Source organism: Aricia agestis, chromosome 1 (assembly GCF_905147365.1).
Source record: "Aricia agestis chromosome 1, ilAriAges1.1, whole genome shotgun sequence".
NCBI lineage: Eukaryota > Metazoa > Arthropoda > Insecta > Lepidoptera > Lycaenidae > Aricia > Aricia agestis.
Genome location: NC_056406.1, coordinates 4,329,989 through 4,352,026, shown reverse-complemented (window position 1 = coordinate 4,352,026; position 22,038 = coordinate 4,329,989). Strand labels below are relative to the sequence as shown.

General features: G+C 36.8%; 2 protein-coding genes across 3 annotated transcripts in view; both read left to right on the top strand.

The window, feature by feature from the left end:
- Positions 1-22,038, top strand: part of LOC121730117 (MTOR-associated protein MEAK7) — a 163,211-nt gene that overhangs the window by 71,908 nt on the left and 69,265 nt on the right. The gene's annotated exons all lie outside the window — the stretch shown is intronic.
- Positions 13,472-16,028, top strand: LOC121730143 (protein ANTAGONIST OF LIKE HETEROCHROMATIN PROTEIN 1-like). The gene is made up of 2 exons (XM_042119038.1): positions 13,472-14,017; positions 14,606-16,028. The coding sequence occupies exons 1-2, from the start codon at positions 13,547-13,549 to the stop codon at positions 15,425-15,427; spliced, it is 1,293 nt and encodes a 430-aa protein (XP_041974972.1). The 5' UTR covers positions 13,472-13,546; the 3' UTR covers positions 15,428-16,028.

The following is a 22,038-nucleotide window of genomic DNA, read 5'->3' as shown; positions in this document are numbered from 1 at the left end:
GACCAAGTACCGTAATCAAAGACGTTTTCACTAAACGCTTTTTTTCTGACGGTACTGCGTCGAAGGTCCTTCCGTGAAAAAGTGTATGACTCGTGCCTTTAGACATCTTTCTTTAGCATACTCAATAATTGGTTTCAAATGAGCCCAAATCGTATTAGTATCATGGCTTATGAGAAAGCGATGGTGGTATAGTACAAAATGAGATAGGTCATAGGATAGGACTCTTTCCTTGCAAGTAAATCACCTCAGTAAGTAAAGTAAATTAATTTTTGCTGCGCCAAAATGTATTTCTTCAGACATTTTGCACGTGAAATTTTCTGAGAAATCACATAACATTATAATAATCTAGTCTTCTTGCACTGTTTCTTTGCACATTTTGAATGCTGACGCTTAAGTTGATATGTTAAAGTTATGACGCTATGCAGTTCTTCTTTGAATTTTTTCACCAAAGTTTCTAAAGTTCCAGTAAATTCATTTTTCGTATATCTCTTGGTGACAATGTTCTTTGAATATCCCGGTTTGCCGTTGATATATTCATAGTTTTTTAAAATTCATTGTTGCCAACGTATTTCCTTTTTGCCATAAATGTCAGTGTTAATTTCTGGCATTTTGTCTTTACAAAACTCACAAGAAAAATACATGCAGGTTTTGGAATTACAGTCACAAGCAACTTCCTGCACAAGCTGTGACAGTGAGTTAGTTGTAAGTATTCCTAAAGCTTTTAGTTTGTCTGCTTTCAATTGTAAATTTGTATGTTTTGTGCACAGGCAGGTGATTCTATCATTTACATTGGGGCTTATAACATAAAATGGTCTATATCGCCCAAAAGTTGTTCGAGATGCTTTTCCTCCTTCTAATTGATACTTTTTGTACAAGTTGTCTAAAGTGTCTGTCAAAAACCGTTTTTGCATCTTAGTCCTGGATTCACTTTGCCCTGCTGTAGACCGGCTTATGTCATCTCAAAGGAAAAAATTCCTAATGTCCTGTTCTAATATTCTGTTTGGGTTTTAAGACCCGTATAGATTTCTTATTCTTCCCTTGAGACCTAATTTCAGTGACAAATTGGATTTCATACGATACTTTCTGGTCATATCGTTATCTGCATTTTTTTTTGAGTTCCGCTTTTGTTACATTTGAGTTTCTGTTTTTATATTGTGTTTCAAGGGAATTTGATAATACATTGAGCTCGAAAATTTTATTTTTATCGTTTTCTGGGATTGCTTGTTCTCGTTCTTTGACTCGATGACTTAACAACCGAAAGAACCAGTTCAAGCAATTGTAGCTTCTTCTTGTAACTTGTAGAAGCTAATCAATCGCCAAAATAAGTAGCTGCTCAGCCACTCACATCATTAGCTCACGTATGCGATCGTATGAAGTCTCTGACAGAGCAGCTGCTATTATAGCTTTTGTGTTAAAAGATGTTGATTGTTGGTATTATTACATCAAAGGGTGCAAGTTCTGTCATTGATAAAATAAAAATGCGATGAGAAATAATGAAAACAGATCAGCACACACGATGCAGATCGCAATTATAAAAGTATACGCAGAATTTATCATGATGGTAGAAAAGGTGGCTGGTGATGGTACAGTTGTGACTTGTGAATATATTTTTCAAAGGAGATGTTATTCGTTTCATAGAAGAAATAATTAACAAACTATTAAAGTAGTTTTTTGTTTCAAATGCCTGTGAAATAAAAAAACAATTTAATACCAAACAATCTACTTTTTTCTGATGATAAAATATCATAAATATTAAATTTTTCTTAATAAAAACATTGATACCACTAACCAGAGCTTGTAGCCAAGAATTTTTCTTTATCGCTTCTTTAAGCTTATATATATTATTTTTTGTATCAAAAAACACATTTGACAACTTGACGCTCCGCTTCGCAGTCGCCTGGTCGCGTAGGTTTGGCCTAAGCTTTATAGAATTGTCGATCAAAATGTATAGAATTGACATTAGACGAGTCGAACATCATATTCGCGAATTTTTAAGTCAATTCTGATAAAAGGTCTTGGCTAAGGGGCTTTTATTTAACATATTACAATGTAGTTTTTTTTACAAGGAACAGTGTCTGAAATATAGAAAAATACTATTTATCAAAACTAGACCAATGTTTTTCAAAAATTCGTATTATTCGAATTTTTAATTGGGTTGGGGCACCTCATAACATCAAGACAAGTAAACCATATTTTGTATGGAGAATTTACTCATTAAAAGGCAACTTTCTATTGCTATGCCATTAAAAAAAACTACATACATTATCGCTCCATCCTAGTGCATAATATACAGGGTGTCCCGTAAATCGACGATAAGCCTTAAACCAATGATAGGCCAGGTTACAACAGTTCTCAAAAAAATTTAAAAAAAAGTCCAAGTAATGTGTCCCAAAAAATACAAAGCTTTTAAAAAAAATCGAAAAATCGACATCTTGTGGCGGTTTTTTAGTTCCCGGCACTACAAATTTCTACTTTTTTTGTTTTTTTTTTTGTATGTAATCCTGAATAATGCTTTAGTAAACTGGTACCTAAGATTTAAATCAAACGACTCCGACTTGAAAGGAAATGAGGCTTTTTGCCCAAAACAATAATTCGAATTAAATAGTTTGCTCGACTTTAACCGACTGTACTGAAAAAAAAAGTACCACGCTTGTTTGGCAAGTAATTTTAAAAGTTGGCGCAGTTAATAAGGATTCCAAAATGGTATGACACTTGCTAGATCATTTCTTAAATTTTGGACAATATTGATTTTTTTAAAGGAACTCAGTTTTCGACAATTTTTTCTTACTTACTTAAAATTATTCAAGTGCACCCAAGACTTTCTTCTAAGTGATATTATGATTTGTATGAGACGGAGAGAAACATTCAACGAGTGTAAGGGAGATAAAATCTAAGAAGTAAAAGAATATCACGGGCCACGGGGGCCATAGTGTCTCATTACTTTTAACTTTAGGAAAGGTGTTTTAGGATTTAGGAAGCTTTTAATTGAAACAAATTTTTGGAGTCTAAAATATTTTATTACATCATAACAAAATATGTTCAAACTGCTCCCACCAGCATGAATGCAAGCTCGACATCTTTTTAAAAAAGACCGCTTTATCAGACGGGCAAATCTGCCGTTATTAACAAATTCAGCTGCTCGCGTTAATTGTTGTCGCAGTTCAACTAGATTTTCAATTGGCTTTGTATATACTTTTTCTTTCACAGCTCCCCAGTAAAAAAATCTAGCGGATTTAAATCAGGTGAACGGGCTGGCCACGAAATGGTACCAGACCGCCCTATCCACCTTTCTGGATATTCAGTATCTAAATAATCTCGCACTGGACGGGCATAGTGCGCCGGACAGCCGTCTTGCTGGAACCACATGTCTCTGTAAATGTGCAGAGGTACGTCTTCTAATAAATTTGGTAAATGATTTCTTAAAAAGTCCAAATAAATGATGCCATTCAAGGTTTCTGGCAGTTTAAAAGGTCCGATGATTCTCCCGTTTAGAATCCCGGTCCACATGTTTATTTTGAATCGATACTGGGATTTATCCTCTCTCATCAAATGTGGATTATCTACATGCCACTCATGTAAGTTGTGTAGATTCATGTACCCATCTTTTTTAAAAGTGGACTCATCGGACCATAAAATTTTATCTATGAATTGTGGATCTTCCCGGTGTCTTTGTAAAATCGTTTCACAAAACGTAACTCTTGGGAGATAGTCCCGGGGTAGTAAAGTTTGTACTCGCGTGACGTGGTATGGGTGGAGCTCATGACTTTTCATGATTCAATGGGCAACACTTTTGGGCACTCCTGTGCTTTCTTCGATTTGTCGTACTGAAGTACTTAGATCTTCTGCGACTGTTCGTAGTACGATGTCATCGTAAGTCTTCCTTCACTGTGTACTTGGCTTGGGAATCGTCCCTCTGAGAGTGAACGGTGCAAATTCAAAAAAACTCGATAATCGGGATGACGAGCAGCGTTTGGGTATCTTTGGCGGTAAAGCCTAGCTGCAGCATTGGCATTCACCATAAATGAGATGCATGTTGGCATATTCCTGTGCGGTGTACACTGACATGGTGGTACGAGGGCTGCTATTTATGTATCCGGAATTAAAAAAAGAAACAAACATATATCATTTAATATGGTTTTATTGCTTTTCAAAATATTCGCCGCGATGATCGACACACTTTTGCATACGCTGGAACCAATTTTCATAGCACTTTTTCCATTCTGATTGAGGTATCTCCAAAACGTGCATTTTGAACGCATCAACAGCCTCTTCGCGGCTAATTTGTTCTTCGCGTATGGAAATAAAAAGAAATCGTTAGGTGCCAAATCAGGGCTGTACGGCGGATGACCAGTCAATTCGATCTTTTGACCCTCCAAAAACTGAGTTGTTTCAGCTGAGGTGTGACAGCTAGCATTGTCGTGATGTAATATGATTCTGCGTTGTCGGTTGTCCTTTCTTATTTCTTCAAAGACTTCTGGTAAACAAATGGTCGTATACCATTCAGAATTAACCGTTTTACGATTCTCTAATGGCACTGTAGCCACATGTCCATTAATTCCAAAAAAACAGGCGACCATTTGCTTCAAAGTACTTTTTGCACGAGTAACTTTTGTTGGTTTCGGCTCATCTTGGAACACCCACACCGTTGACTGTTGTTTAGTTTCGGGGTCATATGCATAGATCCAAGATTCATCACCTGTGTAGATATTATAAACGGCTTTTGACGTACCACGGTTGTATTTTTTTATCATTTTTTTGCACCAATCGACACGAGCCCGTTTTTGATCGATTGTCAAGTTGTGCGGAATCCAACGCGAACATATTTTTTTACAGCCAAATGTTCGTGTAATATCTTATGTATGCTCGTCATACTTATGCCTAAGGACGCCTCTATCTCGCGATATGTAACATGACGATCACGCATTATTAGTTCCCGCACAGCATCTATATTTTGTGGGACAACAGCTGTTTTTGGGCGACCTTCTTTATTTTCATCCGTGAGCATAGACCGCCCACGATTAAACTCACTGTACCAGTGATAAACAGTGGTTTTTGATGGTGCTTCATCTCCAAAAGTTGCGGTGAGTTGAATAAAGCACTGTTGTTGATTTAGCCCACGCCGAAAATCGTAGTAAATCATTGCACGAAAATGTTCACGGGTTAAATCCATGGCAAATGAAGACACGCAATTTTCAAAATGACGCCACAATGGAAAAATAATTGACAGTCACATGAAACAAAATGTATTCTTCAACCAAAGAGTTCTATTTTCAAATGTTGTAATTACTTTTTAAATAGAGGAGAGTAACCAAATATGGAATACCATTTTGTTTTTGTGTTATAAAAAAAAAGATATTGTAAATTAAAAACTTTTATTCTTATTTATTATCAGTCATACAGTTGCGCTTAACTTATTGACAGTTTTGTTTTACATATATTAATTTAAAATATAAAATTTTCTCAAAAACAAAATCAACATAAAGGCACCTAATTATGGAATAGGTACCCAAATATGGACTACTATAAAACTATGAATAATAAACCTTTATTTTTATGAGATCTACAGGAACTTTGGTCAATTTTAAGAAGATACTTATTAAGTTACTTGCAGAAATCACATATCCATGTATCGAACTCTGCACCTGCGCAATCACCATGTGCCCAGAGCCTGCACATGAGGCATTTGATCCATGTCTCTCCTTGAGTATCTTGAGAAAACAGGCTGTTACAGAACATACACTCTGCATCTTCTGAGTCAGGAACTTCCAGTCCTATAACGGCATCAGGCCGAGTCCATAGTCCATATTTAGATCCCACGGACTGTCCATATTCGGAAATTTCAAACTAATCAAAACATATATCAGATTTTTTTACTAAACACAATCAGACAAGAAAAAAACTCTAAAACAATCAAATAAACGTGTAATCAATGCATAGTCATAATATACAATAGTATTTTCAATCACGTTTTGAAAGAAATACTTAGTTTTTACGTACCTTAAAAACTTTTCTCACAGCACCAAAACAAAACACTCTCACCGCAGCCACAACGTTCGCCCGACTGACAAGTCAAAACCTGTACGCGAGTATAATGATGGAAAGAGACAGAAGATCACTGTCTTTTGCAACTAGGAGTATTCGTTTCCGAGAGATGGCGGTATTCCATTTTAGGGATACTATTCCATATTTGGTTACTCTCCTCTATTGTTCTTGTAAGTGGCCAGTTCCGGATACATAAATAGCAGCCCTCGTACTACACAATCACACGATCAACGCTAGTCCAGGAGAAAGCAAAGGTCGTTGAAAGAGAAACTAAGCAGTCCAAAACCAAATCACAAGCAATCGAGTCCAATAAACAAAGCAAAAAGGGGTATGTACGAAATCAAGACGAACGAATACGGTGTGCGCAGTAAACGAAGTAGAGTAACGTACTGATCTATTGTACTTTGTGTGCTGTACGTCGGGACCATGGACAATAGTGACATTGTCTCGCTCACACTAGTAGCATTGTATCTACCCATCTCACGTACTTGTGGCTTCACTATCTGTCTCGCTCACACTAGTAGCATTGTGTCTACCCGTCTCGCGTACTTGTGGCGTCACTATCTGTCTCTCTTACACTCATTGAATGTTTCTCTCCGTCTCATACAAATCATAATATCACTTAGAAGAAAGGTACACTTGAATCATTTTAAGTAAGTAAGAAAAAATTGTCGAAAACTGAGTTCCTTTACAAAAATCAATATTGTCCAAAATTTAAGAAACAATCTAGCAAGTGTCATACCATTTTGGAATCCTTATTAGCAGTTGCGCCAACTTTTAAAATTACTTGCCAAACAAGCGTGGTACATTTTTTTTTCAGTACAGTCGGTTAAAGTCGAGCAAACTATTTAATTCTTATAATTGTTTTGGGCAAAAAGCCTCATTTCCTTTCAAGTCGGAGTCGTTTAATTTAAATCTTAGGTACCAGTTTACTAAAACTACTACTACAATTTTGTTGGGCTTGATGACAAACATCAGACCAGTTTCATCACAGTTCCATATTCTTTCGGGCGGAATGTAATGTTCGTTTATTTCTTTTTTTAATTTTTCATAAAAATCTTCCAAAACACTGGATTTGAGCAAATCGCTCTACGTGCTGAAAGATTTTCCGGTGTTCGCAAAGTTAACCCGTAGCGTTCTTTATCCATCACACGCCAATTCTAACCTGCAGATCCCTTTTCGTCATTGAATGTGCAGCTTTTATTCGCAGCTTTTGCTAAAGACAATGCAATTTGCTTTATTTTTGTTACTGTAGATCAAAACCACATTCTTGCATTTCAATAATGTAGGCCAGTAACTTTTGTTATATTTCTACAGGTAACGCAAACGGTCTTCCTTTTATCTTGGACATTACAATCTGTGAATCTTGATTAACCTCTCGTAGAGTTTTATACTTCGTCACATTCTCCTTTAACGTCGACCATGGAATCTTGCACACCGAATGCTTGCACGTTCCAGGGTTAAATAATTTGTCTCTGTGTTAACTTCTAACTCTGGGTTAAATATTTATATTTTCTTGCATTGCCAAGAGTTAACCACGAGTTAAATAATTAAATATTTAAGCCGGCGAAGTTGGAGGGTTAAATGGCTAACTCTGTGTGGAACTTACAAGCCGGTTTGAAATAAATTATTTCATGGGTTGGAAGGTGGAAACAATTAATTTTCACGATCAATTATTATGCACATTAATGAAGCTTAGACTGAATTTACAATACTTTGATTTGGGATACCGATTTAAGATCAGTTCCACCACCTGTTCAAAACATATTTATAACATTTCTTAATGTTCTGCATGATATATTATTTAAAGGAATGATGGATGTAATTCCCAGCAGAGAAAAGAATATTTCCTTTTTACCAACATGTTTTGCACCATTCCCAAATATTAAAATTGTACTTCATTGTTCAGAAATCGAGATAGCTATTCCGGCTTCAATGAAGGAACAAAAAGCAGTGTTCTCACACTACAATAAAAGGCACACATTTAAAGTGTTAATAGGAATAGCTCCTAACTCCTAACGCAACCATTACATATGTCAGTGATCTTTTCCCGGGGTCAACATCTGACAAAGTCATCACCAAAGACAGTGGAATCCTGTCACACATGATGGCAGGTGATCAGATCTTATGTGACAAAGGATTTCTTATTTCAGACATTTGTGCGCCACTTGGTGTAAATGTTAATATACCACCATTCTTGACTACCACACAATTTTCAAAAGAGCAGGTAATGATAACTCGCCAAATTGCAAGGGCTAGGATCTTGATTAGATGGCTTTGTGGCAACTAAATGGTAAGTATGAGGCTCCTAGTATCATATTTTTATAGGTACCTGTTTAAAGATTTGAGTTTGCTTAGAAAAAAGTATTTGTCTTCCTTATTCACAGGTCTGTTGATTGCTTTATACTCTAGCAGGGTACATTTAATTTACAGGCTCATTAATGTTTTCAGTTATGGATGGAGCCTTCCAGGAACAAATGTTATCAGTTTTACTAATATTTTTGTTGGCATAAATCAGCAGAGCGGCTACGTGGTGACACTGGTACAACCCCAGGGGACAGTCACAACTCACTTGGCTTATACGCCCGTTACTTCCAAACGTAACCTTAAAAAAATAACATGAAATGTAAGTACTGATATCGCCGATTTCGGATTTCATCAACGATAGAATTTTATGATAAAATGACACACCTCTGCTGAATATTTTTATTTTTCATTGATGCAAATATCTGTCCTTTCAAAATCCTCATGGAACCATCGTATGAAACTGACGAAACATGACCGCTATCGTAACTCTTTTCATCTTTCTTAAATACAGAAATTTCTTCTTGAAATTGCTCCAGTATAGCAATTAAGTTCACAATCACAGCTTTTATTAAACAAAGAACAGTGAACACTATTTGAATACTCCACAACGTAATAAATAATGCTAAAAGCCTCCCAAAACACTAAAAACAATAATACTCCCTAGCGAAACCTTTGTTTTAACCCAAACGTCAAGATCCGCCATTTTGTGACGTCACACTTCCACGGTCTATTGAGATGCAGCCGATAAAATGCGAACTACACTAACAACTGGAGTAGTTAAAAGTGCTTTGAGAAAAATAATGAGAATGTGTGTCCAAAACAGAGGCGGACATGTAGAAAATGAACTGTAAAAACAAAATTTAATAAATATTTACTGTTTTCATTTTTAACCGACTTCCAAAAAGGAGGGGGTTATATGTTCGGCTGTGGATATATTTTTTTATTTTTTGTGTACTCCGCCGTTTGTGAACCGATTTTCGAAATTTTTGTTTTGTTGTATTAGGTTTCACTCTAAGTGGTGACCTGATGATGGGATCCATGAGTAATCGAGGGAACTCCACTAAATTTATATGGAAACATATGGTGATTTTGGTTTTATAAGAAGCATCCTAAGCATATGCTACCAAAACGCAAGATTTTGCACCGAGGTATACTATGGTTCCGAAGATACTACGAGAACTCCGGATTCCTTATAAATACAAGTTCGCGGGTTTAGGCGCTGTTTTAAGAACTGAAAGCATATGCTACTATGCAAATTAAATTCATCATCATCATCATCATTACCACGTCAGGGTCACCAATGTCACCAAAATTAAACATAACAAATTCCGCCTTAACTCCAGAGCGTAAGGCACACATTTGACATTACTTTGAGAAGTAAGCTGCTTCGATAATACAAGTAAGTACATGCATGTCTCCGAGGGATATACGTGGGAGAGCCATGCTTCGGCACGAATGGGCCGGCTCGACCGGATAAATACCACGTTCTCACAGAAAACCGGCGTGAAACAGCTCTTGCGCTGTGTTTCGCTGAGTGAGTGAGTTTACCGGAGGCCCAATCCCCTACCCTATTCCCTTCCCTTCCCATCCTTACCCTCCCCTATTACCCTGTTCCGTCTTAAAAGGCCGGCAACGCACTTGCAGCTCTTCTGATGCTGCGAGTGTCCATGGGCGACGGAAGTTGCTTTCCATCAGGTGACCCGTTTGCTCGTTTGCCCCCTTATTTCATTAAAAAAAATGTCTCACTTCCATACAAAGTAATACAAACGGCGCGAAATCGCCGAGATATTATTCACCTACTAATCTGGAAAACAACCTAATTTCAACCTTATGCCTTGCGTTTAGCGTTCATTAGTACAATAACTGTTTGCCGTCTCGCCTGTGGTCTCGCTTCATCTGTCAAGCTTGCGGAGCGATCTATGGCGCGTTGCATACCTAGTAGGTATGCAACGCGCCATAGACCACGCGCACCTGGGGCACAATTCTCAGGATGTGAGAAAAGTTCATCTTCGAATAAAATACCGAATTATGAGATTTTCACGAGCGTAACACAGTTTGTGTATTCTCAAAACTTCACATTCAAAATATTTCGTGCAAAGATCGCTCGAGTCGAACGAGTGGGACCGGTTATAGATGTCCGAATTCGTACACCACATGTGGCCGCTTGGAAGTTGAAGCGTTCGAGACCGGTTTCCTGCACGATACAATTTGTTGCTAATAGTTTGTGTATTCTCAAAACACTCGAAATATTTCGTGTAAAGATCGCTCGAGTCATACAACTTACAAGTGCTAGGGACCGGTAGATGTCCGAATTCGTACACAAATTCACCCTCCTATTGGTTGATATTATGTAGCAAAGTAGTTGTCAAATAAATAAATTACGAACAAATATTCGTGCGGGGGGCGCAGCCCCCTGCCAAAACAAAAACAAACTCAATCCAGAAAGTCCGAGTAGGTTAGAACTTAGACCACAACACAGAGGGAGCCGAGCGAGCGCAGCGAGCGTGCTGCGGCCGCAGCCGACGACCGTCTTAGAGTTAATTCAGATTGCAACGCGACGCGTAGGTGCATTTCTAAATTAGTATGGATTTGACAGATTCGCAATACGTTTGACGCAATTGAAATCTGTCAAATCCATACAAATTTAGAAATGCATCTACGCGTCGCGTTGCGGTCTTAATCAACCCTTACTTTCGTTTTATAATGCACAGTGTATTTTTTGTCCAAAAATTGGCCATGCCGTTTTTATTAGTTAATTTTATAGGATTTATGATTATAAATGCAGGACGAGAACACCCGACTGCCCATTTCAAATAGAAGAATGCAAATTAGTACTTGAAAAAAATTTCTATGGTTTCCAGAAAAAATATAGAAACAGTTATAGCTCAAAAGTTTGATATTCTTTTAAGATTTTATTAATTGATCTAAATAGTGTCCCTAAAGCCCTACGATAACGAAAAACATCCAGGCTTTATTTGTTCAAGATAACGTATTTATGACTGATGACGTATTATCTGTAAGTAAACATTTGTATACTACTTCTAGGCTTAAACCTTGCAACGATTTAGGCTGATGTAGTAATGGTAAGTTTTTTGCGTCTACAGGACATTTTTTTGTCGTTTTACCTTTGCCTTTGCCCTTTCCTTTTATTGGTTTTTCTGCTTTTTCCGTTGAGACATCTTTTTTTGTAGTTTTTGCCTTCCTCATTTTCTCTGCTTCTTCCGTTGATACAGACCTACCTGCGGCTATTGCTAACTTATTGTTTGATCCTTTCTTGGACAGCGTTGTTGGGGTTCTAATTTTCTTTAAGTAATCTAAAAGACAAGCATCAAATTCTGCATTTTTATCGGCCGCGACGACTGGTATTTTTGAAATAGCCCTCAAAGGGTTAAAGGGGAATATTCCGGAACCTGAGAATCCACTACGTATATTGGACGATTTATCCATATTAATAGTTGTCATAAGCTCTTGCAACAACTGGGGAAAATCACATTTGTTAATTGTTGTAGAGGTTTGGTGAGTGAGCTTATACTTAAGCAAAATTGCTCGCCAAGATTTTTTCATAGGGCCAAAAAAAGCAACGTCAAGTGGCTGGGTGAGATGTGTTGCATTTGGAGGTAAAAATACCAATCCGATATTATTCTCTTCGCACAATCTCACCACTTCAACGCTTAGATGGGACGCCAAATTATCTCCAATCAAAAGTTTTATGCCCTGACGTGATCTGGCCCATGGTAAGATAATGGTTTTGAACAAATCATCGAAGCAACACATATCAAACCAGCCAGACTTGGTGCGGTTATAACGGGCATTTGGTGGCCCACCTTCACATCATCGGCTCCACAAATGTTCTGCTTTATAGACTACATATGGTGGCAAACATTGGCCATCGGCTGTTCCGCTAAACATAATCGAGACAGAACTTTTGCTTGAGTTTATCACACGTTCCGGATGTTTGGTCCCACGTTTGAAAATGGCTTTTTTGGATCCGGGGTCGTCACTCAAGTTTGTCTCGTCAAAGTTGAGTATATTTTCACACGGTACGTCTTTGAGCGAAGTTTTTAGATTGTCATAATAAGTGGTCAATTCTTCGACAGTCTTTGATGCACGACTACGTTTGATATTTTGTGTAGCCCGCTGCGTAAAATTGTGCCGCTCTAAAAAATTGCGAACCCACCGCTCACCGGGCATTTTGCCTTTAAAAAGTTCTGTCTTTCCACATTTTTCAAGGTAATTGTATACTACTATTCGTAAGTCTAAGATTGAAAGAGGGCTACCAAAATCACCAACTATTTCAACTACTTCTGCAATATGTTTTTCTTCTTCTGCTGACAGTTCTGTTGGTCTACCAACGGCCTTGACGTGAGTATTATTGCATTAGTTCAAAATTGTACGTCGTGGAATACCAAAGTGCTTTTCAGCTTCATAAGACGATATCGCTTTGCTTCTTACTAAGTCTACTGCAGTATTTAATGTCTCTTACGAATAATCAGCATACGACCGAGCACCAACCTTTCTTCTACCTCTCTTTCTTATCTTTATTTTCGTACCTGTTAGAGAATACAGAAAATATACTAAATAGAATCGAAATCCACTATATACGAAATACAGGGTGTAATTAAACGTACCGGCCAAACGATGTATTTTTCCTTGTTAAAAAAAATACACATATTTTTTCTTTTATAATAATAATTACTCAGCACTAAAATATTGAAAAATAGCTTCCGACAGTTTTCCTAAAGAAACACTACAATTAATGGACACTATGTGTCGCCGGCTTATTATTACATCTAAAATCTACAACGATTTTAAGTGGGATAAAATATTATGTTATTGTAAAAAAATAACACTTCATTTTCTGGTTAAATGGACTCTCCTAAGCCCTAAAAAAATTCGCCGGTAGGTTTAATTGCACCCTGTATAGATGTGATAATACATATTTTTAGGTATCTGCTAGTCACTAGATAAATAATTACAATTTTTTTTTATTTTGTATTCGGAAATAAGTAACATTCAGTACTTGTGTCACTTGAAGATGATAATTCACATAATATTTTAACATGGAGTAAATTAAATCCATGCGCTTCACTATAATTGAGGAACAAGTGTGACAACCCTACCTATAGGCAAACTTGTGTCACTAAAGCCCCGTATTCATGGTAAACATTTGTTTAGCAACAGTTGATCAACATTGTTGATGATGCTGCTGGAAACATTGTTTAAATCAATATTGGCTGTCCACACGCCAGTCTGCGTTAAAATGTTGCCCGAGGAAGTAGTGTTGTTGTGTTCTTTGTATCTGATGTATAGAATTTCTAATAAAAAAAAGAGAAAAAGATGGTGGATTCGAAACTATCTTCTGCAAAGAGAAAATTTGATGAGTGACCTCAGAATGACAGATGGATCATTTATTAACTTTACGAGAATGTCGAAAAGAGATTTCGAACATCTTCTGGAAATCATTGGTCCGTCAATAGTCAAAAGGGAAACAAATATTCGTCAGCCAGTTTCACCTCAAACGAGGCTGGCTATTACATTACGATATCTTGCAACTGGAGATTCATACAGTTCTCTTTCATATACATTCAGAGTATCAAAACAATTGATCAGTAAAATAATACCACATGTATGTCAAGAACTAATTAACTCACTATCAGGATATGTCAAGGTAGGTACCAAAACACTATTTGTGTAATGAAGTATTTTAATTATAAAAAAAATACAAAAAGACAGTATATGCTATTGTGTTGATTCATCACTGAGATAGTTAACTAAGTTTAGTATAGCCGAATCTTCTATTTCGTCTTGTGTTGCATCTAGTCTACTGGTTTCCTGTCTCTCAATTTCCTGGACATTATTTGGTGTTGATGATGGATGAGAAGATGCCGTTTGATATCCATAAGAAATATATCGTCCCATTTTTAACTCATACAGGATATTATTAATATGGTACTGTGCCTGGGTCACGGCTCGGTCATCTTTAACACTTCTTAATTCAGCAGCAATATATTCACCATAAATATCAAATGAATCCTTCTTCTCCTTTTCATCCATCTTTTTTTTCGCACTTTTCAAAACCTCAAATACTTCACTTAATTCATCTGTCTTATTTCTTTTCCTCAAAGATGTAGATGTTGTAACATTCGATGTGGGCCTTGGTGATTGAGATGGCTCTAACTCCATATTACTTTCATGTGCATTGTTTTTATCCACCTGTAAATTATCATCTTATTATTATTTTTTTTATATTTTGTAGGTTCCAAGTTCGGAGCAGGAATGGAAACAAATAAGTCGCGAATTCGAAATACGATGGAATTTTCCACATTGCATTGGAGCCATTGATGGGAAACACGTTTTGATTGTGGCGCCAAATAATTCTGGAAGTGAATACTACAATTACAAAAATCAGTTCAGCATAGTACTTCTGGCAATTGCAGATGGCAATTATAACTTTATATACGCAAATTGTGGAGCTAAAGGTCGATCATCCGACAGTGGAATATTTCAGAAAACACCGTTTTATAATGCATTGTTAGAAAACTCACTTAAACTGCCACGTCCTGAACCAATAACCCAAGGCGGACCAAAAATGCCATTTATCATTGTAGGTGACAGTGCTTTCGCGCTAACGGAGAACATCATGAAACCATATCCTGGCATTCATGAACATGGGAACAAAAAACGTATATTTAATTACAGACTATCAAGAGCTAGGAGGATTATAGAAAATGTTTTTGGCATTTTATGTGTGGTGTTCCGTGTATTCACTAAACCTATTCCGTTAAAACCAGCCAATTGTGAACTCGTGGTAATAGCTTGTGTATATTTACATAACTTCTTAAGACGTAACTCAGTTTCCAGATCAATATATACACCTCCACAAACTTTTGATTTTGAAGACTCTGAAGGTAACCTATTAGAAGGTTCATGGCGAAGGGAACTAGGTTCGCTTCCTATGACCGATTTGCAAAGATGGGGCAGACCTGCATCACAATCAGCTTTTTGTATTAGAGAACAGTTTGCCGATTACTTTATAAGTCCAGAGGGAAGTGTTCCATGGCAAAATAATATAGCGTAAATTGAAATAATTTTACAAACAATAAATAGTACAGTAAAAATTATATACAAAAACAACTTACTGTTTTATTCATAGTATCCGTTTCACCTGAAGTGGTTGCACCACATAACAAAAATTCCAATGGCTCGTAATAAATCCATTTGCATTTTTCTATTGCGCCGCTGCCTGTAGTTTTCATAGCCGACAACTTTTTTTTCTCTCTAGTAAATTGAGTACGCAGTACATGTATTTTAGTTTCCACGTCTTTTTTGGATATATTTAGGGCTTGAGAAATTTCATCGAATGCATCGTTCTTTTTGTTTTTATCTTTGTATTCTTTTAAAGAAGAATCCCATAGTAATGATTTTGATTGAAATAATTCTATTAATTGCATTATTTTATCATTGCTCCACACTACTGCCATGTTTATAAACTGTTGCAAACACGTCCACACACGTCAACATTTGATGCTAAACTGATGTTTACGCTCATCGAGCGAGAGCTTGTCAACATGCTGTTATCAACTCTGCAACACACAGTGTTGCCAGCAACATGTTGACAGCAACTCCGCAACACGTTGATTCAACTTTGTTGCTAAACAAATGTTTACCATGAATACGGGGCTTAATATTCCTGAAACCTTTTGCAACATTGCCTACCACCATCCTATTCACAAATTCTTATATTTATAAGTAAAAGCATTAAAACCACAAGAAAGAGCATATTTACTTACCCCTATATGTATCCACAAAGCTTTAAATCTCGTTTTTTTTAGGAAAAAACCAAAAGTACCGCGCACAACTAAAAAACACTCTCTTCCCATGCGACCGTTAATAGCTGTCAGAGAAAAATGGTGCAGTGTTACCATTTCCAAAAAACAAAAAATGAGTTGCCAGGCTTATGACACATTTTCTACCATTAAAAGCAATAAAAAAAGAGTAACGGCTGTCGATTGATGTCGGTTTGAATAGATTAGGCAAAGTTGGAGCTGATTGGCAAAGTTGCAGCATTTTAACGGTTATTGAAATTATTACTCAATACAAAGTATGTAACAATTTTCATTTTTTATTTTTAAAATAGGCATTTGATAAAAGCTTACAGATTTCAGATGTTTTTATTTTAAAAATGTCGTCAATATTATTATCTAAATAAAAATTATTAAAACGAGCGCTAGCTCTACAGACAAATGAGTTGCGGCGGTAGAATGTTTTATAGGGTGGGACATGGAACGGTACGTAATTGCGAAAGTATCTTCTGGGGAGAGTTATATGTAATAAGCTCTATAGCAATATAGCATTAACCATTTTTATACCTTTTCTCTTAAAAACGAATGTAAAATTAATTTCTTTTTTCATAATCATAATCTACGCATTTCAACAAAAAAATGATACCGCTCAGTAACATTTTTTTGCTTAAAATAAGCAGAAAATTAAGATTATTCCAAAAAAGCTTAAACCGCCGATTACTCAAAACTAGTCCGATGTGGGATGAGTGGATGACACACCAATGCTTAACAGCATTCATCTATTCTGTGATGTTAGGCGAATTGTGGGTACATCCACATCACATGCCAGTGAGTTCCAGTGAGTCGGAACTGTGAAGCTGCTGCTCGGGATCCAGTGAGTCGGATAGCTGCCGTGCGGGGCCGATGCTACGTGCTGAGTGCTGACCAGGTGAGACTTGCTCTGCTTGCTGACCGGTCGGTGTAGTGAGAATGCCCGTTGATGCCGATGCGGAGTCCGCCCAGGCCGCGGTACATTGCGGCTAGTGGACGAGATAGATGAAGGAGGCGTGTTCTGTCGAGGGTCACCAATGTGGAAATGTGCGTGGTGGCCACAAAGGAAGATCTTCCGACCGAGCGAGGTGTCATGCTCGGTCAGGCCCGAGCCCACGTGATACATTTCAGCTGTCGTATACCGACGCGCTCAGAAAACTTCGATAGCGCGATGCAGGAATTTTAGGCGAATTGTGGGTAATATTTTCAAAGGTATTACAGATTTAAAAATTGCGGGAAGTAGCTTTTGCGGCAGTACCGACCAATGCGGGTCACGGGTAGTAATGAATACAAAACTGCTGAATCGATATTAATCATTTTTTCAGTGGCTATATATTTTATACCCGATGCGGAGCCGGGGCGGGTCGCTAGTAAGAAATAAATGGAAAGTATTTTTCAATTCAAATATTAGTAGAGCGTACATTAATAGTCCGTCAATTCGGGAACATGTTTATTACTTTTAATTATTGATGGAAGTTGTTTTACGACACAAAACAACAAAGTACCCTCAAATATTTTACTATTTGTACGACGTGTGACGACCTCTGTGGCTCAGTTGGTGAGCTGTTGGTAGCTTAAGCTGGGGATCGCGAGTTCGAATCCCGCCGACGGTACAAAAAACTTTTTCAAAAAGTTTCTGGGTGTTAGATGTGTATTAAAATATATTATGTGTATCATATAAAAAAAACTTAAATATATGTATAGTATAAATGTATTAAATATTAATCCGTTGTCTGGTACTGTTGGAGTGTGAACGAAAACTATTTGGAATTCATATTTGGAATTTAGAAGAAAACATTTTACTTGTCAAGAAAAAATATTCGCCCTCTGACATATAATAACATTGTATCTAGCTACGTCCGTGTACAATATATTTTGTGTGTGTTCTTTCAATAATATAGTATTACATCTTAAGTCCTCGCGTGTATCATTTCTTCAGGTTATGGGCCGCATGTTTATGTAAAAATTGTGTAGAAATTATTTTCCAAATTCCGAAAACAAGTCACTTCATACCGCGTCATCGTTGCAATTTTTTCATCCGCTCCATTTTCAGCTTTTTCAGGTGTTTTTCAGCTTATAATAAATAGAAAGTTTGCGATGGAGGCGTACCTCATGCTCGAGGAACTATGGGAGTGTATCTCCGGGGACTCCGTGGATCCTAAAAAGGATATTAAAGCTAAGTCCAAGATCATACTCTCTATCGACCCACAGCTCTACGTACATGTCCAGGATGCAACGACAGCAAAAATGGTATGGCAAAATTTATCGAAATCTTTTGAGGACTCAGGCCTGCTCCGTAGAGTAGCATTATTGAAAGAACTGATAAACAACCGCAGAAACAAGTACAAACGTAGAGTAGTATATAAGCAAATAATGACAGCCGCTCACAAACTGCGGGTTTAATCATTCAAAGACAAAATATTATCTACACAAACTGTACTTAGTGATGAAATAATTTATTTTGATAAGGATTATCAGCATGAGTAAAATAAATACTTTTAAATGCAGTCCATAAAAAAATCAAGATTTTTAAATGAAAAAATGGTTGTTGTGCCTCAATCGACATAGATAGGTATAGTGTGTCGCGGACATTTTTGTAGATATTTATAAGACCTACATTTACTTAGAACATTGTATGGTTCTATCTTTTATAGTTTAGGCAGCGTACGCAAAATAAGTAACTTTTATGGTTGATTTTTTTCACCTTGTGTCAGAAAAACCCAAATATCTTACGGAACCCTATATTTTCCAAAATAAAAAGTAGACTATGTTACTCGTAAATAATGTAGCTGTCGAATGGTGAAAGAATTTTTAAAATCGGTCCAGTAGTTTTTGAGCCTATTCATTACAATTAAACAAAAAAACAAACATACAAACAAACAAACTTTACCTCTTTATAATATTAGTATAGATAAAACGCACCTAGCGCCGCAGCGGTGCGCGATGAACTACTTCAATTAGATGGCGGCTTTTGAATCAGCTGTAGTGTTGAACGTTTTGAGCGACTAAAATATTCAATATAAAAGCTAGACATGTGATTGAATAGCGTTGTTCAGTCAAAGGGCTAGCTGTTTGATTGAACGACTACTTAAACCAGACGGCTGCGACATATAGATAATAATAACTACAATACAAATATCTATGGACGCTTCACACCACGTCAGCCTGGCCCCGTGCTAAGTACCAGAAGGACTTGTGTTACATGTACCAGACAACGGAAATATATTTAATACTTTTATACTATACATAACATATTTAAGATTTTTATTTTAAGCTACACATATTTAATACACAACTATGACCCAGGAACTTTGAAAACTTTGTTCCGTCGGCGGGATTCGAACCTGCAACCCCCCTGTGTTGTGTCTGGAGAAGAACCTCCCTCTTGGATCTAGAGTCCCATCTATAACATTGTGCTTGTCATATAGTAGGCTTAGCTGGTAACCTGGACTTGGCACCGTGCATGATATGGATGACCTATCTGGGTGACACTGTATTTCATGTATCGGGTACGTCCAGTTGACTCCAGATGAAACCAGGGGGATCTGAAAGTCCCCTAACAAACCAGCAATTCCATTATTTATGCTTGCTGAAGTAGTTTGCCATAAATAAGTCATGATGCTGCCTGACATGGCTACTCACTGGCAAATACTCTTTATTGAGTAATCCAATATGCACACACCAAAAACGAGGAGGTTATACGTTCGGCTGTGGTTTTTTTATGTATGTTCAACGATTACTCCGCCGTTTGTGAACCGATTTTCAAAATTATAAGTGGATAAGCAGTTGTTGGTGAATACAAACTCATAGAGAAAGGTATTATGTTTCCCTCTGTGTCCTTATGTTCAAAGTGCTGGGCAGTTGACGTACACAGCAGGGAGAATATTGAGTCACAGCTTGATTCATTATATTTTAAATCCCAATAGTACCATACACAGACTTGTTCATGGATACAGGAATTCTCAGAAAAGTTGGGGACTAACCTGCAGCCTACTTGATCTGCTGGTAGAAGATAGGCTTTGGGTCCAACTGCTTGCAGTCTTGCACCTCTGTGGCAGCTCTCAGAACTCCAGCAATGCCCAGCCCTTTTACATGAGAGGTGTGATTTCACCTCTAGGCTAAAATCACAAGTCTTGTATGAAAGACCATAATCATCAACAGATGTTATCCCACCCAATGTGAGCTCCTCTTATAGGCCATTTTGGTGCTTAAAGCATAGTGTTTGACCAGTGTGCATATAAGCAAGATCATTGGATACTTGCAGTAGGTTACTGTCTTCATACACCGCCCCATTAGATGATAAAAAAAAGGTGTCATCACAAGTCTTTACACCTTGGAGGCCCAAGTGTAAACAGCCTTAGTGTCACAACTTTTAAATATATAATATTCTTGTTTTGCTATATGGTAGAATCTTATTTTTATAAACTTTTCAATATTAATCTTAATAAATTTGTTTGATGCTCTATGCCATAGGTGTTGTGATAATTTTCTTAGGAGTATGTTTATCATATAAATTTATAAAAGTTACGGGCAGCCGTAAATTTCCAATAAATCTATTTAAATTTGTGACAATCGATACATATAATATGTATTTTGTGCTGTGTTTCTGAAGTAATAACGAAACGTTCTTCGATTCGTCGATACAATTTTTCTTTTTACTAGTTCACACGTACAGCATAATATATCGTGTCAAAAGAAGGAAAGCTTAAACCACCTTTATCTCTTAGTGTGATCAGTGTATGAAAGTCCTGTCTCTCAGAAGTTAATAAGCGCGATACACAGAACTCACATTTTTTTTTTTTTTGTTAGGTAATGAGCGACTGCACCAGCTACATAATCGATTACATATTTTCTGAAATCATTTATATCTGTGGAAAGTCTAAGTAATTTACCAAATTTTCAATGTTTTCTATGCATTCAAGACAATCTGAAGAAGGGTTTTCATTTTCATCTACTAAACGATAAGACAATCAAGTTGAATACGTGACTTGTATACTTGAATCTCAATTCAGAATGGCTATATTTTCTAGGGGCACACAATTGTTAGTTGTCAAACATTTTAACTCCATGTAGGTTAGAAGCTTTCGGTAAATACCTTTGAATTGCTTGACATTTGGATTGTCGTGACCACCGTGCATCCTTATCCACTCGAGCGTCGCGCCCGGTAACGGTCGAAGGCCGTTGAGCGTCAAGCCGTCGATGTATTTTGCGCCATTCGCGACTTGGTTTTGTTTTCGAAGGATATCTTGCGATTTTATTAATAAAATTTAGACTTATTATATATTTTATGAAACTAGATTAAATTTCCTATCAGATTACGATGCTGAATTTTATAAAAAAGAAAATTAATGCAAGAAAACTTGAATCAAACACAAAAATGTAAAATATACTTACCAGTTGTTTTATTAAAAACCATGTACTAAATTTGTGTTATTTACAAAGTTCGATACATGGTTTTATGATAGAGTCACAAAAATTTTTGTTTAACTAGAAAAATGGTACCTTCTTTTTTCTTACTGCTTCTTCAAAATATAGTTTGTAAGCCGAAATAAGGTACTTTACTTCCACCGTTACACTAGTATCATTAGAAATACCAACTGGGTTAGCGCCTAAATAGGGTAATTTTTCATCAAGAAAAAACCACAGCGTTCAATTTTGATGCCATTCTGCAGTGACAATTGCTCAATAGAAATTTTCTCGTTGTCGAGTCTGTGATAAATAGATTTCACGTGACTAATACAGTCTTTGTACAAAAGATCTTTAACAAGATTTCCATAGCTAACATCTAGACGTCTTTTGATTACACGGCCAAAATTTGAAGCCATCAGTAATTTCCTTCTCAAGTCTAATCATTCAC

Bases quoted from the DNA above. Each gene is read 5' to 3' on its own strand.
- LOC121730143 (XM_042119038.1), top strand. From the start codon at position 13,547: ATGATGCTGCTGGAAACATTGTTTAAATCAATATTGGCTGTCCACACG. The intron at 14,018-14,605 runs GTAGGTACCAAA...TATATTTTGTAG, and splicing joins CACTATCAGGATATGTCAAG to GTTCCAAGTTCGGAGCAGGA.